Source organism: Mesoplodon densirostris, chromosome 4 (assembly GCF_025265405.1).
Source record: "Mesoplodon densirostris isolate mMesDen1 chromosome 4, mMesDen1 primary haplotype, whole genome shotgun sequence".
In the NCBI taxonomy this organism is placed as follows: Eukaryota; Metazoa; Chordata; class Mammalia; order Artiodactyla; family Ziphiidae; genus Mesoplodon; species Mesoplodon densirostris.
This window is the reverse complement of record NC_082664.1, coordinates 63,195,791-63,210,861: the sequence shown is the minus strand read 5'-3', so window position 1 is coordinate 63,210,861 and position 15,071 is coordinate 63,195,791. Positions and strand designations below refer to the sequence as shown.

Below are 15,071 nucleotides of genomic sequence, written 5' to 3'. Positions count from 1 at the left end.
TCTGCTTGCCAATGCAGGAGGCACGGGTTCAAGCCCTGGTCTGGGACGATCCCACATGCCACGGAGCAACTAGCCCCATGAGCCACAATTACTGAGCCTGCGCATCTGGAGCCTGTGCTCCGCAACAAGAGAGGCCACGATAGTGAGAGGCACCGCGATGAAGAGTGGCCCCCGCTTGCCACAACTAGAGAAAGCCCTCGCCCAGAAACGAAGACCCAACACAGCCATAAATAAATAAATAAATAAATTTTTTAAAGGCAAAATTCCTTTAAAAACAAACAAAAATCTTTTTGTCTATAACTGACCCTTATGCAGGTGACACTCTTCCTTTGTGTGACTGTTCTTAGATGGAGTACCCATTTCAGTAGAATTAGGATGACAAATTATGATATCTGGCATTTAACTAGGCCTCAGCATTGTGAGCTCACTTATACCTAGAGGTGACTGAGTCCAGTCTTCTACATTGTGCAGGGATTTCTTCTATACTGTTTCTAACAGCTTGTTATCTAGTGTCTACATAAATATGACATCTGATCACAGGTAGGATTTACCCTACCTGATAAGCCCTCCTGTGGAGATGCTTCAATTTATAACTTATAACAGACATAGCTAAATTCAGGTGTGATTAGGTCTGATTTGGCTATTATGCCATGGCTGGCTATGCTTGCCCTCTTTTCTATCTGATGTCACTTTTGATTCCTACTGGACTTATGGTTAGTCAACCTTCATTAATACTGTGTGTGTGTGTGTGTGTGTGTGTGTGTCTGTGTCTGTGTCTTGGGAGGGTGGGATTTAATAGACTTTATTTATTAGAACAGTTTAGATTTACAGTAAAATTGAGATAATACAGAGTTCTCATATACCTCCTCCCACACGTAGTTTCCCCATTATTAATATCTTGTGTTGGTGTGGCACACTTGTTACAGTTAGTGAAACCATATTGATACATTATCATTACCTAAAGTCCGTAGTTTACATTAAGGTTCACTCCTTGTGTTGTACCATTCTATGGGTTTTGAAAAATGAAAAACATCATGTACTCACTGTTACAGTTTCATACAGAATAGTGTCATAGCACTTAAAAAAAAAAAAAAAAAAACCATGTGGAGCTTCCCTGGTGGCGCAGTGGTTGAGATTCCACCTGCCGATGCAGGGGACGCGGGTTCATGCCCCGGTCTGGGAGGATCCCACGTGCTGCGGAGCGGCTGGGCCCGTGAGCCATGGCTGCTGAGCCTGTGCTCCGCAACGGGAGAGGCCACGGCAGTGATAGGCTCGCATACCACAAAAAGAAACAAAAACAAAAAACCATGCGCTTTTGCCTTTCTATCCGCCTCTGTCTCCCCCTGAACCTTTGGCAACTACTGACCTATTTACTGTGTCTGTAGTTTCGCCTTTTCCACAGTGTCATATAGTTGGAATCATGCAGTATATAGCCTTCCAGACTGGCTTCTTTCACTAAGTAATATGCATTTAAGTTTCCTCCATGTGTTTTCATGGCTTGATAGCTCACTTTTTATCAGTAAATGATATCCCATTGTATGGATGTACCACAGTTTGTTTATATATTGCCTATTGAAAGATATCTTGATTGCTTCCAGTTTGGGGAAATTATGAATAAAGCTGCTATAAACACTCACGTTCAAGTTGTTGCGTAGACATAGGTTTTCATTACTATTGGGTAAACACTTAGGAGCACAATCAGTGTACCATATGGTAAGATTATGTGTAGCTTTGTAAGAAACTGCCAACTGTCTTTCAAAGTACCTGTACTATTTTGCATTCCCACTACCAATAAACTACCAATAAAGTTCCTGTTGCTCCATATCCTCACCAGAATTTCGTGTTACTACTTTTCTGGATTTATCTCTTCCAATAGGTATAGTGGTATCTCATTGTTTTAATTTGCAATTCCCTGGTAGCATATGATGTTGAGCCTCTTTTTGTATGTTTATATGCCATCTGTATTTCTTCTTTGGTGATATATCTGCTTCTTCTGTCTATTTTTTAATTGAGGTTTATTTTCTTATTGTTGGATTTTAAGAGTTCTTTGTATATTTTGCATACTAGTCCTTTATCAGATATGTATTTTTCAAAGATTTTCTTCAGTCTATGGATTGTCTTTTCATTCTTTTAACAGCATGTCTTGCAACATATAAGTTTTTAATTTTAATAAGGTCTAACATCTGTTTTTTTCATGGATTATGAAAAATCCATGGTGTTGGTGTTGTATCTAAAAACTCATTATTAAACCCAAGGTCACCTCAGTTTTCTCTTATGTTATCTTCTAGATGTTATATAGTTTTTCATTTTACTCCTTAGGCCTATAACACATTTTTAGTTACTTTTTGTGAAAGGTGTAAGTTCTCGGTGTAGATTATTTTCTTTTCTTGTATGGATGTCCATTTGTTCCAGCACAGTTTGTTAAAGAAAAGGCTATTCCTTGTCCATTGAATTGCCTATGCTTTTTTGTCAAGGTCAGTTGACCATTGTTGTATGGATCTATTTCAAGGCTCTCTATTCTCTTCAATTGATCTGTTTGTCTCTTCTTTTGCCAGTGTAATGCTGTCTTGATTGCTATACCTTTAAGTCCTGAAGTTGGATGGTGTCTGTCTTCTGACTTTGTTCTCCCTCAATATTGAGTTGGCTGTCCTAGATCTTTTGCCTCGCCATATGAACTTTAGAATCAGTTTGTCAATATGTACAAAATAATTTTCTGGGCTTTTGATTGGAATTGCATTGAATCTATAGAACAAGTTAGGAAGAATTGACATCTTAACAATATTGAGTCTTTTTATTCATGCACATGGAATATCTCTCCATTTATTTAGGTCTTTGATACCTTTCATCTGAGTTTTCCTCAAACAGATCGTATACGTATTTTGTTAGATTTATATCTAAATATTTCGTTTGGGGGAGTGGCAATATAAGTGTGGTATTATGTTTTAATTTTAAATTGGAATTGTTCACTGCTGCAACATAAGAAAGCAATTGACTTTATATTAACCTTACATCCTGCAGCCTTGTTATAGTGACTAATTAGTTCCAGGAGTATTGTTGTTTTGTTTTCGTTGAGTCTTTGAGATTTTGTACATAGACAATCATGTTATCTGTGAACGAAGACAGTCTTATTTTTTCCTTCTTAATCTGTATACATTTTATTTCATTTTCTTGTCTTATTACATTAGCTAGGATATCCAGTACTGTGTTGGACAGAAGTAGTGAGAGGAGATATCCTTGTCTTGGCCCTGATTTTTGGGAGAAAGCATCTAATTTCTCACCATTAAGCATGATGTTAGCTGTAGGGGTTTTTTTGTAGATGCTCTATATCAAGTTTAGAAATTTCTTCTCTCTTCCTAGTTAGCTGAGAGTTTTTATCATGAATGGATATTAGATTTGCCAGTGCTTCTTCTGCATTTATTGGTATGATCAAATGATTTGTCTTCTTTAGATTGTTTTGTAATGGACTACATTAATTGATTTTCTAATGTTTTATACCGAGAATAAATCCTACTGGATAGGAGTGCATAATTCTTTATGTACTTTGTTGGGTTTGATTTGCTAATATTTTGTTGAGGATTTTTGTGTCTATATACATGAGAGATAATATTCTGTAGGTTTTCTTTTCTAATAACGTCTTTATCTGGTTTTGGTATTAGGGTAATGCTGGACTCATTGAGTTAGGGAATAACTCAATGAGATTGAGTTAGGAAATATTTCCTCTGTTTCTACTTTCTGGAAGAGATTTTAAAGAATTGGTATAAAAAAATGGGTATTATTTCTTCCTTAAATGTTTGATTAACTCCTCTGGGCCTCGAGCTTTCTTTTTTGGAATGCATTGACTATTGATTCAGTTTATTTAATAGATAAAGACTTATTCAGATTGTCTATTTCTCCTTGTGTGAGTTTTGGTAGTTTGTATCTTGTAAGGAATTTGGTCCATTTTATCTAAGTTATTAAATTTGTGGACATAGAGTTGTTAATAACATTACTTTATTATCCTGTTAATGTCCCTGGGATCAGTAGTGATGACCTCTCTTTCATTTCTGATATTAGTAATTTTTATCTTCTTTCTTTTTTCTTGGTTAGCCTGGCTATAGGTTTATTGATTTTATTAATTGTAATAGGCCAAAAATGGCCCCCCCCAAAAGATATCCACATTAAATAACTGGAACCTTTGTTACCTTATGTGGTAAGGAGATGTAACAAATCTCCAAACACTTGGGAACTAAACAACACATTTCTAAATAATCCATGAGTCAAAGAAGAATTCTCAAGGGAAATTAAAAAATATATATGGAAGTGAATGAAAATAAAAGTACTGCATAGCAAAATTTCTGGGACATAGCTAAGGCAGTGCTGAGAGTGAAATTTTTAGCACTCAATACATTCATTAGGAAAACTGGAAGTGTATCAAATCAACAATCTAAGGTCCTACCTCAAGAATCTGGAAAGAGAACAAAAAAATAAATACAAAGCAAGCAGAAGGAAGAAAATACTAAAAATAAGAACAGAAAAGGGCTTCCCTGGTGGCGCAGTGGTTGAGAGTCCGCCTGCCGATGCAGGGGACGTGGGTTCGTGCCCTGGTCCAGGAAGATCCCACGTGCCGCGGAGCAGCTGGGCCCGTGAGCCATGGCTGCTGAGCCTGCGCGTCCGGAGCCTGTGCTCCGCAACGGGAGAGGCCACAACAGTGAGAGGCCCACGTACTTCAAAAAAAAAAAAAGAACAGAAAGAAGCACATAAGAGCAGAGAGAAAACACATTATGAATATCAGGAATGATAGGATATCACTATAGGCTTTGCAGAGATAAAAATAATAAGAGATTACTATGAACAGCTCTACATGCATAAAAATGGCAATTTAGAAGTAACAGACCATTTCCTCAAAAAACCTCTTATTCCATTATTGATACATGCAATAATAACCTGAATGAATCCCCAGAGAACTATGCTGAGAGACAACAGAAAATCCCCAAACCTTTCCATTTGTATAACACTCTTGAAACAACATTATAGAAATAGGAAACAGATTAGTGATTCTTAGGGTTTAAGGAGGGGATGGAGTGGTAAGCAAGTAGGGAAATATGAGGCATCTTCGTGGTGATATAACTGTTTTGTATCTTGACTGTATCAATGTCAATATCTTGGTGGTGCTGTTATACTATAATTTTACAAAATGTTACTTTTGGGGGAAAGTGGTAAATGACATGAGGGATCTTTCTGTGTTATTTCTTACAACTGCATGTGAATTTGTAATGATCTCAAAACAAAAATGTTAATTTTTAAATATTCCTCAAAAATGGAATGGAATGGAGTGTGGATGAGGGAAGCAATGGAGAATATGAGGCTGCACGTAAAGATAAGGAGAAAAGGAAGGGAAATAAAACTGATGTGACTCTTCTATAATACTAGAGCCCACTTATTCGAATGGAGCATTTAAGCAACAATGTTCAATAAATACTTTTTGTCTGCCTCTTATAGAGAAGCCACTGTGCTAGGCCCTCGAAGGAAATAAAGAAGAGTAAAAAATGGCCCCTTCCTTCAATAGCATTAGACTAAAGTAGGGAAGATAAAGCGAGTATAAAGTAGCTATAAAGGATAGTAGAAAGTGATGAATATAATACAAGGGGTATGGAAAGGGTATGGAGCTTAGAGGAAGTAGTGTCTCCTTGGGCAGAATATGGGAGTGTGACTTCATGACGGTTGTGGCAGTTCATCTGGATCTTGAAGCGTAGTGATCGGGCACTTAGAGGGATAGGGAAAGAGCATTCCAAGTGGAGGCAACAGTGTGAGCTATAATCCCAGAGTGAAAAGTGTGAGGGCATTTTTAAAGAACAGTTTATATTTCCATTTGGCTAGAATAAGTTTTTGATAGAATAGTTAGGAAAAAGTCTGAAAAGAAAACTAGAACAGAATTCTGGAGCACCTTGAATGTCAGACTAAAACTTGGGACATAAACCTAGAATTCTCTATCCAGTGAAATTGTCCTCCAAAAGTGAAGGAGAAATAAAGACTTTCTTAGACAAACAAAGACTGAGGGAATTTGTCACCAGTACACCTGCCTTGAAAGAAATGTTAAAAGAAGTTCTTTTGAGAAAAGGCAATCACAGTAAGGCGGAAACTCAGATCAAATTAATTCATGCAATAAATCAGGAAGTAAAAACAGACACTGTCCTTTCAGGATATGTATACTGAGGACAACATAGCACATACTTCTGCTTTCCATACTCGCTTTGTCTTTATTTATTTTTATTCAGTGAAACAAGCCAAACCTGCCTCTTCTTTTTTTTCAGAATGATTTAATAATATTATCAGTAAGTGATAAAGGTTAGGAAAACTAGTTTAGTTCTCCCAATTCATGAAAAACCTGTAGCAACAGTTGTTTTTCATCAAACTACTTATAAAATATCTAAATATTGTATGAGATCTTATACAGAATTAATTATAAATAAATTATTTCTTAAAAAATTATACAGTGTATGAATGCTTGTTTTTTACCAGGGATTGTGCCAGATATTTTCACATAGGTAGATCACCTTATTTTGTTCTCATGTGAACTCAGTGAGATTTTTCTCATTGTTTTAGAATTGAGGAAATTAATACTTAAAGTTATAAAGTATTTTTCCCAAGGTCAGACAGAGTGAACAGCAAGACTAAAATTTGAATCTACTTCTTCAAAGTCCAAATCTGACATCTTTTCATTTACCAGATTTAGCATTCTTGACGTATTAGACTAGATAATTCTTTGTTGTGAGGGTCTGTCCTCTGCAATGTAGGATGTTTAGCAATATCTCTGGCCTCTATTCACTACATGCTAGTAGCATCCCCCACCTCCAGTTGTAACAGTGAAAAATGTCTCCAGATGTTACAAGATGTCCCTGAGGGACAAAATTACTCCTAGTTAAGAACTGTTGCCCTGGGACTTCCCTGGTGACACAGTGGTTAAGAATCCGCCTGTCAATTCAGGGGACATTGGTTCAAGCCCTGGTCCGGGAAGATCCCACATGCCTCGGAGCAACTAATCTCATGCGCCACAACTACTGATCCTGCACTTTAGAGCCCGCGAGCCACAACTGCTGAGCCCGCGTGACACAGCTACTGAAGCCTGCACGCCTAAAGCCCATGCTCTGCAACAAGAGAAGCCACCACAATGAGAAGCCCGCGCACGGCAACGAAGAGTAGCCCTCACTCACCACAACTAAAGAAAGCCCACACACAGCAAAGAAAACCCAACGCAGCCAAAAATTAATTACTTAATTTTTAAAAAAGAACTATTGGCCTATACTGTGACACCTCATCTCTAAATTTTTAATCCAATAATATTTATTCAATTAAAATAAACAGTATATATAGATCACATGAATGCTTGAGCAATTACTGTAAATAAATGAAGCATAAACAGAAGTGTAAGTGCATATTGTGGGATGGTGAATAAAGTGATCTCATGAAAGTACTTAAGAAATAGTTGATCGCGGAAGCAAGAAGCCAAGAAAAGTAGCATCAAAACTTGGTATAGGGCCTCCCTGGTGGCGCAGTGGTTAAGAGTCCGCCTGCCGATGCAGGGGATACGGGTTCGTGCCCCGGTCTGGGAGGATCCCATATGCCGCGGAGCGGCTGGGCCCGTGAGCCATGGCCGCTGGGCCTGCGTATCCGGAGCCTGTGCTCCGCAACGGGAGAGGCCACAACAGTGAGAGGCCCGCATACCGCAAAAAGAAAAAAAAAAAAAAAACTTGGTATAGATGGAAAAGTACTAGTTTGCAAGAATAAGATGAATCCATGTGTGACGTTACAGTTGAGAGAGAGTTCAACAAGCAGGTAAACACAAGTTGAGGGGAACATAAATATCTACAAGCAAAATGTAAAAGTGGGTCATAAACCTGAAAATTCCGATATATTTTCGGCTGAGGCAGTACAGAGAGTTAGGGATCAGGAAAATAGTCAGGATCACAGTCATGAGGGAACAGACCAGGAGACACTGAAATGAAGACAGAAACCACTACAGAAAGGAATCTATTACATGCTACTTAATGGTCTGATACCCATTGAATGGCATCTCCTACCTTGGCCTGCTGTTGGACTCAATGTGGTGAGCAGCCTAAGAGATAATGTATAGTCACAGTTGATGTGGATTCGAATTATGATTATATGAAAGATTACTAAGTAAAAATATTTTTAAAGTCTCACTTTCTACACTAAATTAGAAAAAATAATTCATTAAGAATTATATAATTTCAAAACTGGAAGAGTTAATTGAATTTTTTATATTACTTCATTATCTTCATGATAAATAGGAATGGTTACCATCCTATGTTAATATTGTGTGAGCCACACTATTTCTGAGAGTGATTTAACAGCTTTTCTGTTGTTTTATAATTTATTCTTACTATAACTTAAAATATTTTCCCATACAATGTCATTTAAGTGCCATTAAATTGTAATGCCACTGCTATACAAAAAAATGCATCTGAAAATCAGTGCATCTCAATCAACTTTGAACAGAGGTTAAATGTGATATGACTCTGAAGAAAGCTAAACAATGTGGCCCTCTTGTCAATTTAGGGAAGAGCTTTCTGAGGGAAAAAGCATCACTAAAACAAAAATGCACTTCAGTGGTTATAGATTTATACATGCTGGGAATATATCCTCTCTACTTCACTTTTATTCCTATAAGAAAATTTCCCTAATTATAAACATTTTGATTTATTAAATTTATGAATGCATTCTTCCCATAAATAAAATTGCCCTATGTAATTTAATACGTTGGAATTGGGAAGTAAATCACATGATGAAACTGAAAAAAACTACAAAGTATTGTAAGTTCTAAGAAGGAAAAAAGGTTCTATGAGACAGAATAACAAGGAGGGAACATCAAAATTTAGACTGAAAAGACATAAAAGGTTTATCTGAGAAAGTAGTATTTATGCTGAGTCCTAGTGAATGAGTAGGAGTTGATCACATAGAAGCGTGGAGGGAAAGGCATTTCAAAGAAATGCTTCAAGCAGGAAAAGCTTGCTGTACCTGAGAAATGGAATGTCTGCTAAAAGATGGTAGGTAGAGAGGCCGGATGATAGAGGGCTTTGTAGCCCATGGCAAGTAGGGGAGGATTCCAGCCCAGGAAGGAGGCTATGATGTGTGTCCAGGTTCTGGCTCTGCTAGGGTAGGGGTATGAGATTAATTAAATTACTTACCTCTTTGTTTCAGTTTCTTCATTAGTAAAAAAGTAATATTAATAAGACTCCCTTCCTAAGTTGTTATGAGGTTTAGTGAGTTAAAATATGTAATTTGTTATCTTCAGAGATATATTCTGAGTTTGATGAGGTGCTATTGCAGGATTTTGAGTGACGTTATCTAATTTATCTTTTTAAGAGATCACTCCAGCTACTGCTTCAGTCTGAGAAAGACTGGATGGGAATTTAAAGGTTTCCAAAGTATTTTGAATGAATAGTAGCTTTTTGAGCTTGAGAATTAAGGGTCCCAGTTACAGGTCCATCTGAGAGAAAAATTAAAATCAGGTAGTATAAATTTGCCAAAAAAAGGAAAAGACTAAACTAAATGGTAGAAAACTAGTAAATGATGAATGATTAGGGGATTAAATGGGGATAATATTGATTTTAATAATGGTATGATTTTAAAAATTGTCATTGATTCTTAATATTTAATTGGTTATAATATACTAGATAGTGTTTTAGGTATCATAAACAAATGCAGAATTCCCAAACTATGCTGATCTACTTCAAGTTTTAAATGAAGAGCATAGGACTTCCCTGTTGGCACAGTGGTTAAGAATCCGCCTGCCAATGCAGGGGACACGGGTTCAAGCCCTGGTCCAGAAGATCCCACCTGCCACAGAGCAACTAAACCCGTGCACCACAACCGCTGAGCCTGCGCTCTGGAGCCCACGAGCCACAACTACTGATCCCACGTGCCACAACTACTGAAGCCCACACACTGCAATGAAGAGTAACCCCTGCTCGCCGCAGCTAGAGAAAGCCCACGTGCAGCAACGGAGACCCAATGCAGCCAAAAATAAATAAATAAATAAAAATCCCTTTTAAAATAAATAAATAATAAATGAGGAGCATATATGTAAGATCAAAAATATAAAGAATAGGGCAGACTATGATTTTTTTAACTGGACACAAAAAAGCACTGCCATTAATGGAATAATAATAAATTAGATTTCATTAAAGTTAAGAACTTACATTCATCAAAAGACAACATTAAGAGAATGAAATGTCACTGCACCCCCATTAAAATGGCTGAAGTTAAGAGGACTCGCAATCCCACTCTGCGGGTGCATATAGAGCAACTGGAACTCCGTTGATGATGTGAGTATAAATCGGTATGACCACTTTGGGAAACTTTGCAGTATCTACTAAATCTGAACATATATACACCCTATGGAGGAATTCTGCTCCAGAAATGAGTACTTATGTCAGTTATATCTCAATAAAGCTGGGGAAATAAAACAAAAACAAGCCAAAAAGAAATGGGTACTTAGGTCCATCAAAAGACACATACAGGAATTATTCATAGCAGCAACAGTGGAATGGTTAAATAAGTTGCTATGTATTTATGTAATGGAATACTTCATAGAATAAAAAACAATGAACTGTATACAACAACAGGATGAATCTCAGAAACTTTATGTTAAGCAAAATATTGTCAGACAAAAAGTTCAAAAACAGGCAGTATTAATCTTGATAGAGGTTGGACTAGTGATTACCTTTGGAAAGGGGATCAACTGGGAGTACTGGAGTGTTCTGCATTTGTTCTGTATTTTATTCTTTACATTTTGTCAAGCTGAATACTTTGGATTTGTGCAAATTATGTAATTTAAAATGTAATTAGGGACTTCCCTGGAGGTCCAGTGGTTAAGACTCCAGCCTTCCAATGTGGGGGGACGCAGGTTCAATCCCTGGTCGGGGAACTAAGTTCCCACATGCTGTGTGACACAGCCAAAAAATTAAAGAAAAAAAAAGAAATTGATATTTAAAGGTAAAGAGCATAGACTTTTTAAAGGTTTTTTTGTTTTGTTTGTTTTTAGTTTCTTTCTTTCTTGGGTGTTTCAGGTAAACAAAGAGAGTAGATTGAAAGAAATTGGAAGTTGGAAGAATGCAGAAAGTATGAGAGAACAGAGAAAGAATTAGGAAAATGAGCAAGAGACAGGAGTCTTTAAGCATATGGATTGGTAGAAAGAACCAAGAAGAATGAAATAAGGGTTAGATACATAACAAGACGAAAACCATGAAGGAAGATACTTTCTTTGCACCCTGCAAATCTGGCACTATACACCATTCTTATTTCATATATAGTAATCACTTGACCACAGTTTAGCAGCATCTCTCTTCTTAGGGACTAAATTGAATTCTGACATGATTTCTTTTGGTATGCTAACTATCCCTGTCTCAAGTCCATCTTATTTCTGTGTGACACCTTGTCCAAAGTGAGCACCCTGGAGAGGCTTATAGGCTATTTAAGCAAAAAGAAGAAATTTATAATTACTTTAGTTTGAAAAGTTTTAGATAAAGTACCAGACTAGATATTCAGCCAGAGTTAAAGTTCCCTGACCAGCTTTCTGCAGCTTTAAGAATTATATTACTTTCTTTCAACATTATCAATCTGTATTATATAGTTAGGGTGTTTTACTTCAAGTCTCCCATCGACATTTCTTTTGTATGCATATACTGAAATGATCTTATTTAATAAAAAAAGAACATCTCCTGTGTGGATTTTAAATTTCCCATTATTAAATATTTATATTTTCAAAATGTCTTTATTTAATTGAGTGAGGTGCTTGGTGCCATTTCAAAATAACCTCAGGTGGTAGGTGTAATGACATATCAAAGATCTGACCTTTAGCATTTTAAGATTCTATTTGTCTGCATTTTCTTCTGCATTAATTTAGTCTTAATTTATATGCTGTTTCTCTGTATGACTTAATGAGTGGATGTATTTGGCATAAGATTCATTAACAAAAAGAAAATATATCTGAATACATATTATTTCTGTGCAGGTTGACTTGTGATTTTAACTTCATTTATATCTCAGTTGTGACAAGTAGAAAATGCTGTGTATAAGGCTGATCAGTATTTGTACAAATCTCATTCATTCTCATTACGTGTTCAGCCGAATAGACCCTGGATCTCCTAAACTGATGCCCATTCTCTTCTCACTTCTTTGCAGTCAGCTTATTATATTCTTTTATTTACCTAGAGATACTTTATTCTCCAATTCTTTGCTATTCCTTTTAAAGAAAACTGAATGTAATATTTACACTGATACAATTAAATTAACATCCTGCAGCATCTTTTTGTATGCTTTGGTAGCAAAGATAATCATTTGTCTGGGTAACTTTCAGCCTAGAAGCAGAGAAATGGATAATTATCAAGTATAGTATTGTGATATAAATATTATTTTTATTTTTATTTACCCGTTTAAGTTATCTTTATTGATTTTTAGAAATGGGTATTTCTAACTGGAGATTTTTGTTAAATAGCTTATTGGTCATTCAGCCTACATACTTATGTTTAAATTATTTATTTTTATATTTTCTCAGTTTACACAAATCTTTATCCCAAGAAGAAAATCTGAAGGATCAATTTAACCATACCCTTAATACCTATGAAGAAGCTTTAAAAAATAGAGAGAACATTGTTTCCATCACTCAACAACAAAATGATGAACTAGCTACCCAACTGCAGCAAGCTCTGACAGATCGAGCAAACATGGAATTAGAGCTTCAGCACACCATAGAGGCCTCCCGAGCAGCCAATGACAAAGTTCAGAAGTAAGTAGAATGATCTTGCATTATTGCAAAAGCATGAAACAAAACAAAACAAAAGCACATTCTTTTGGCAACTAAATAATGTTATTTATTTATGCTGTTAATAGTTTAAGACAAAAGTGGATTGAGCCAAATGAACTTTTTTAGACAGCCTGTCATATCTATATTTGGGGTCAAAAAGTCATTTACTTGCGAATCATGGTTACTATTTAGGGCAAACTATTTTTATTGAATAATTGATCTTCAGGAGTTCTTGGAGGCCATATGATTAAAATCAGTTCATAGGTAATAGGTAATTAGCAAGGGGAAGAGACAGTCAAGTTACCAACTGTAGTCATTTAGCTTCACAATAATCCTACTTGAGCTAAAATCATCTATGACCTTGCAATCTGACACCTCTAGGCACACAGAATCCAGTACAGTGAAATTAATTTCCTTGTGTTGTTTTTCTGAAGTATTCAATACAGCTTTTCACAGTACATGATTATATTTATTTTCAATAATCTTTGCATTTTTATTAAAATTTAAATAAAGCTGCATAATCAGTCAGTCCTTAATGATAGATAGCAAAATATTAACAAATAACTTATCAGACAAGGAAGGCACTTGTTAATTTATGGGACTTGAACACTGTAGCAGAATTTTCTAAAGCAGCTTTAATGTAATAGAACTTGTCATTTTAACTGAGCCCTTTTTTATGTATTGTTAACAGCATTACATCATTCACACACCTAATTGAATTCAATTTCTAAGACGTACTTTCTTCCTTAACAATTTTTTTTTTCAGTTTTACAGTACGGAAAAATAGTGCTAACTTCAAGGTTTCTTACTTCTCACTACTTTTTGTTTGAAAATAAGTCATCTGAAACATTTCCTCAACATCCCTGAAATTATATCTTGATTACTAGCCCAAGATCAGGTAAATATGTAGTCAAGACTGTTTTAAAACAGATTAGGAATTAATCTTTAAAGTATATGTACCTTGAATCTTATGATTTATGGTATTATATTTTTTTAGGTTTAAAGATTAAGTTTATATTCAGTCAAAAACTGTATCCGATTATTCACAAAGTATATTAACATTCTAAGAACCCCAAGGTAGATATTTAGGTAGATCTCATTTCATTGTAAATTACAAATCAGTAACTTTTGACAGTCAAGATCGGATTTAGCTCTATTTGCTTAAAGGATACAAATACTTAAAAATTTCAAAGTTTTCTTTACCTGTAATCCTTTAATTTCTATACATAACTAAAATTCCCTAAAACAGTATTTCCCAGAGAGCAATTAGATTTCTAAAAAAATTTGGAAATGTCAACTTTTATTTTTTAGATCTCATCAGCTATTGTTGTTATTTTTAAAAGAAATAACTTTGTACCCCAAGAAGTAGAAATAACATTTCTCAGATAACACTTTAAATTAAATAAGTTTAACCTTTTGAAAAACTAACTATATTGTCCTTATTCTTCACGTTTAACAACAGACAAATCAAGACTTTTTAATGGAAATGGCACCAGTCCATGGACAGAGTTTAAGTGCAACAATTATGTCATTTACAAGAGTTAAATGTTAAATTTTAATCTAAATGTTAAATCTTTTATTCTGATTTCTAGCAATCAGACCTAGATGCAGTATTATCAGGCTTTCCATTTCATATTTAATCCACTATATTTCATCTTTAATTGCCCTCAAATGTGCAGTGTATCTTCATTAACAGTTAATGTGGGCATCAGCCTATTTTGTTGGATATAAGATGATAACCTTCCAGGAAGCCAACTGATAAGACTTTGTTAGATATTAACAGGTATTAGTATTCTGTTAGGTATTAGTATTCCCCATATAATCTGAAATCACTATTACTAGCAATTATTTTTGAAGGTCCTTTGAAAATATGTCAGTATTCCAGGCAATAATTAAAATTTAAATTAAGGGCTTCCCTGGTGGCGCAGTGGTTGAGAGTCCGCCTGCCGATGCAGGGGACACGGGTTCGTGCCCCGGTCTGGGAAGATCCCACATGCCGCGGAGCGGCTGGGCCCGTGAGCCATGGCCGCTGAGCCTGCGCATCCGGAGCCTGCGCTCCGCAACGGGAGAGGCCACAACAGTGAGAGGCCCGCGTACCGCAAAAAAAAAAAAAAAAATTTAAATTAAAAAGGTCCACATTTCCCCTTTTCCCTTCACAACCAAATTCCTTAAATAACTGATCTGTATTCACTACCTCTAGTTTTTCAATTCCCATTTGCTCTTCTACTACTCAATACACTATGGCTAGCTCTTATACTAAATTGTT

At 35.9% G+C, this 15,071-nt stretch overlaps 1 protein-coding gene across 7 annotated transcripts in view; it reads left to right on the top strand.

The window, feature by feature from the left end:
• The window catches only part of MIPOL1 (mirror-image polydactyly 1), a 322,444-nt gene that overhangs the window by 247,221 nt on the left and 60,152 nt on the right, over positions 1 to 15,071 (top strand). For all 7 annotated transcript variants that reach the window (XM_060098154.1, XM_060098156.1, XM_060098157.1 and 4 more), the window contains one exon: positions 12,557 to 12,787. In XM_060098154.1, the coding sequence (XP_059954137.1) occupies positions 12,557 to 12,787 (231 nt within the window). The remainder of the gene's footprint in view (positions 1 to 12,556; positions 12,788 to 15,071) is intronic.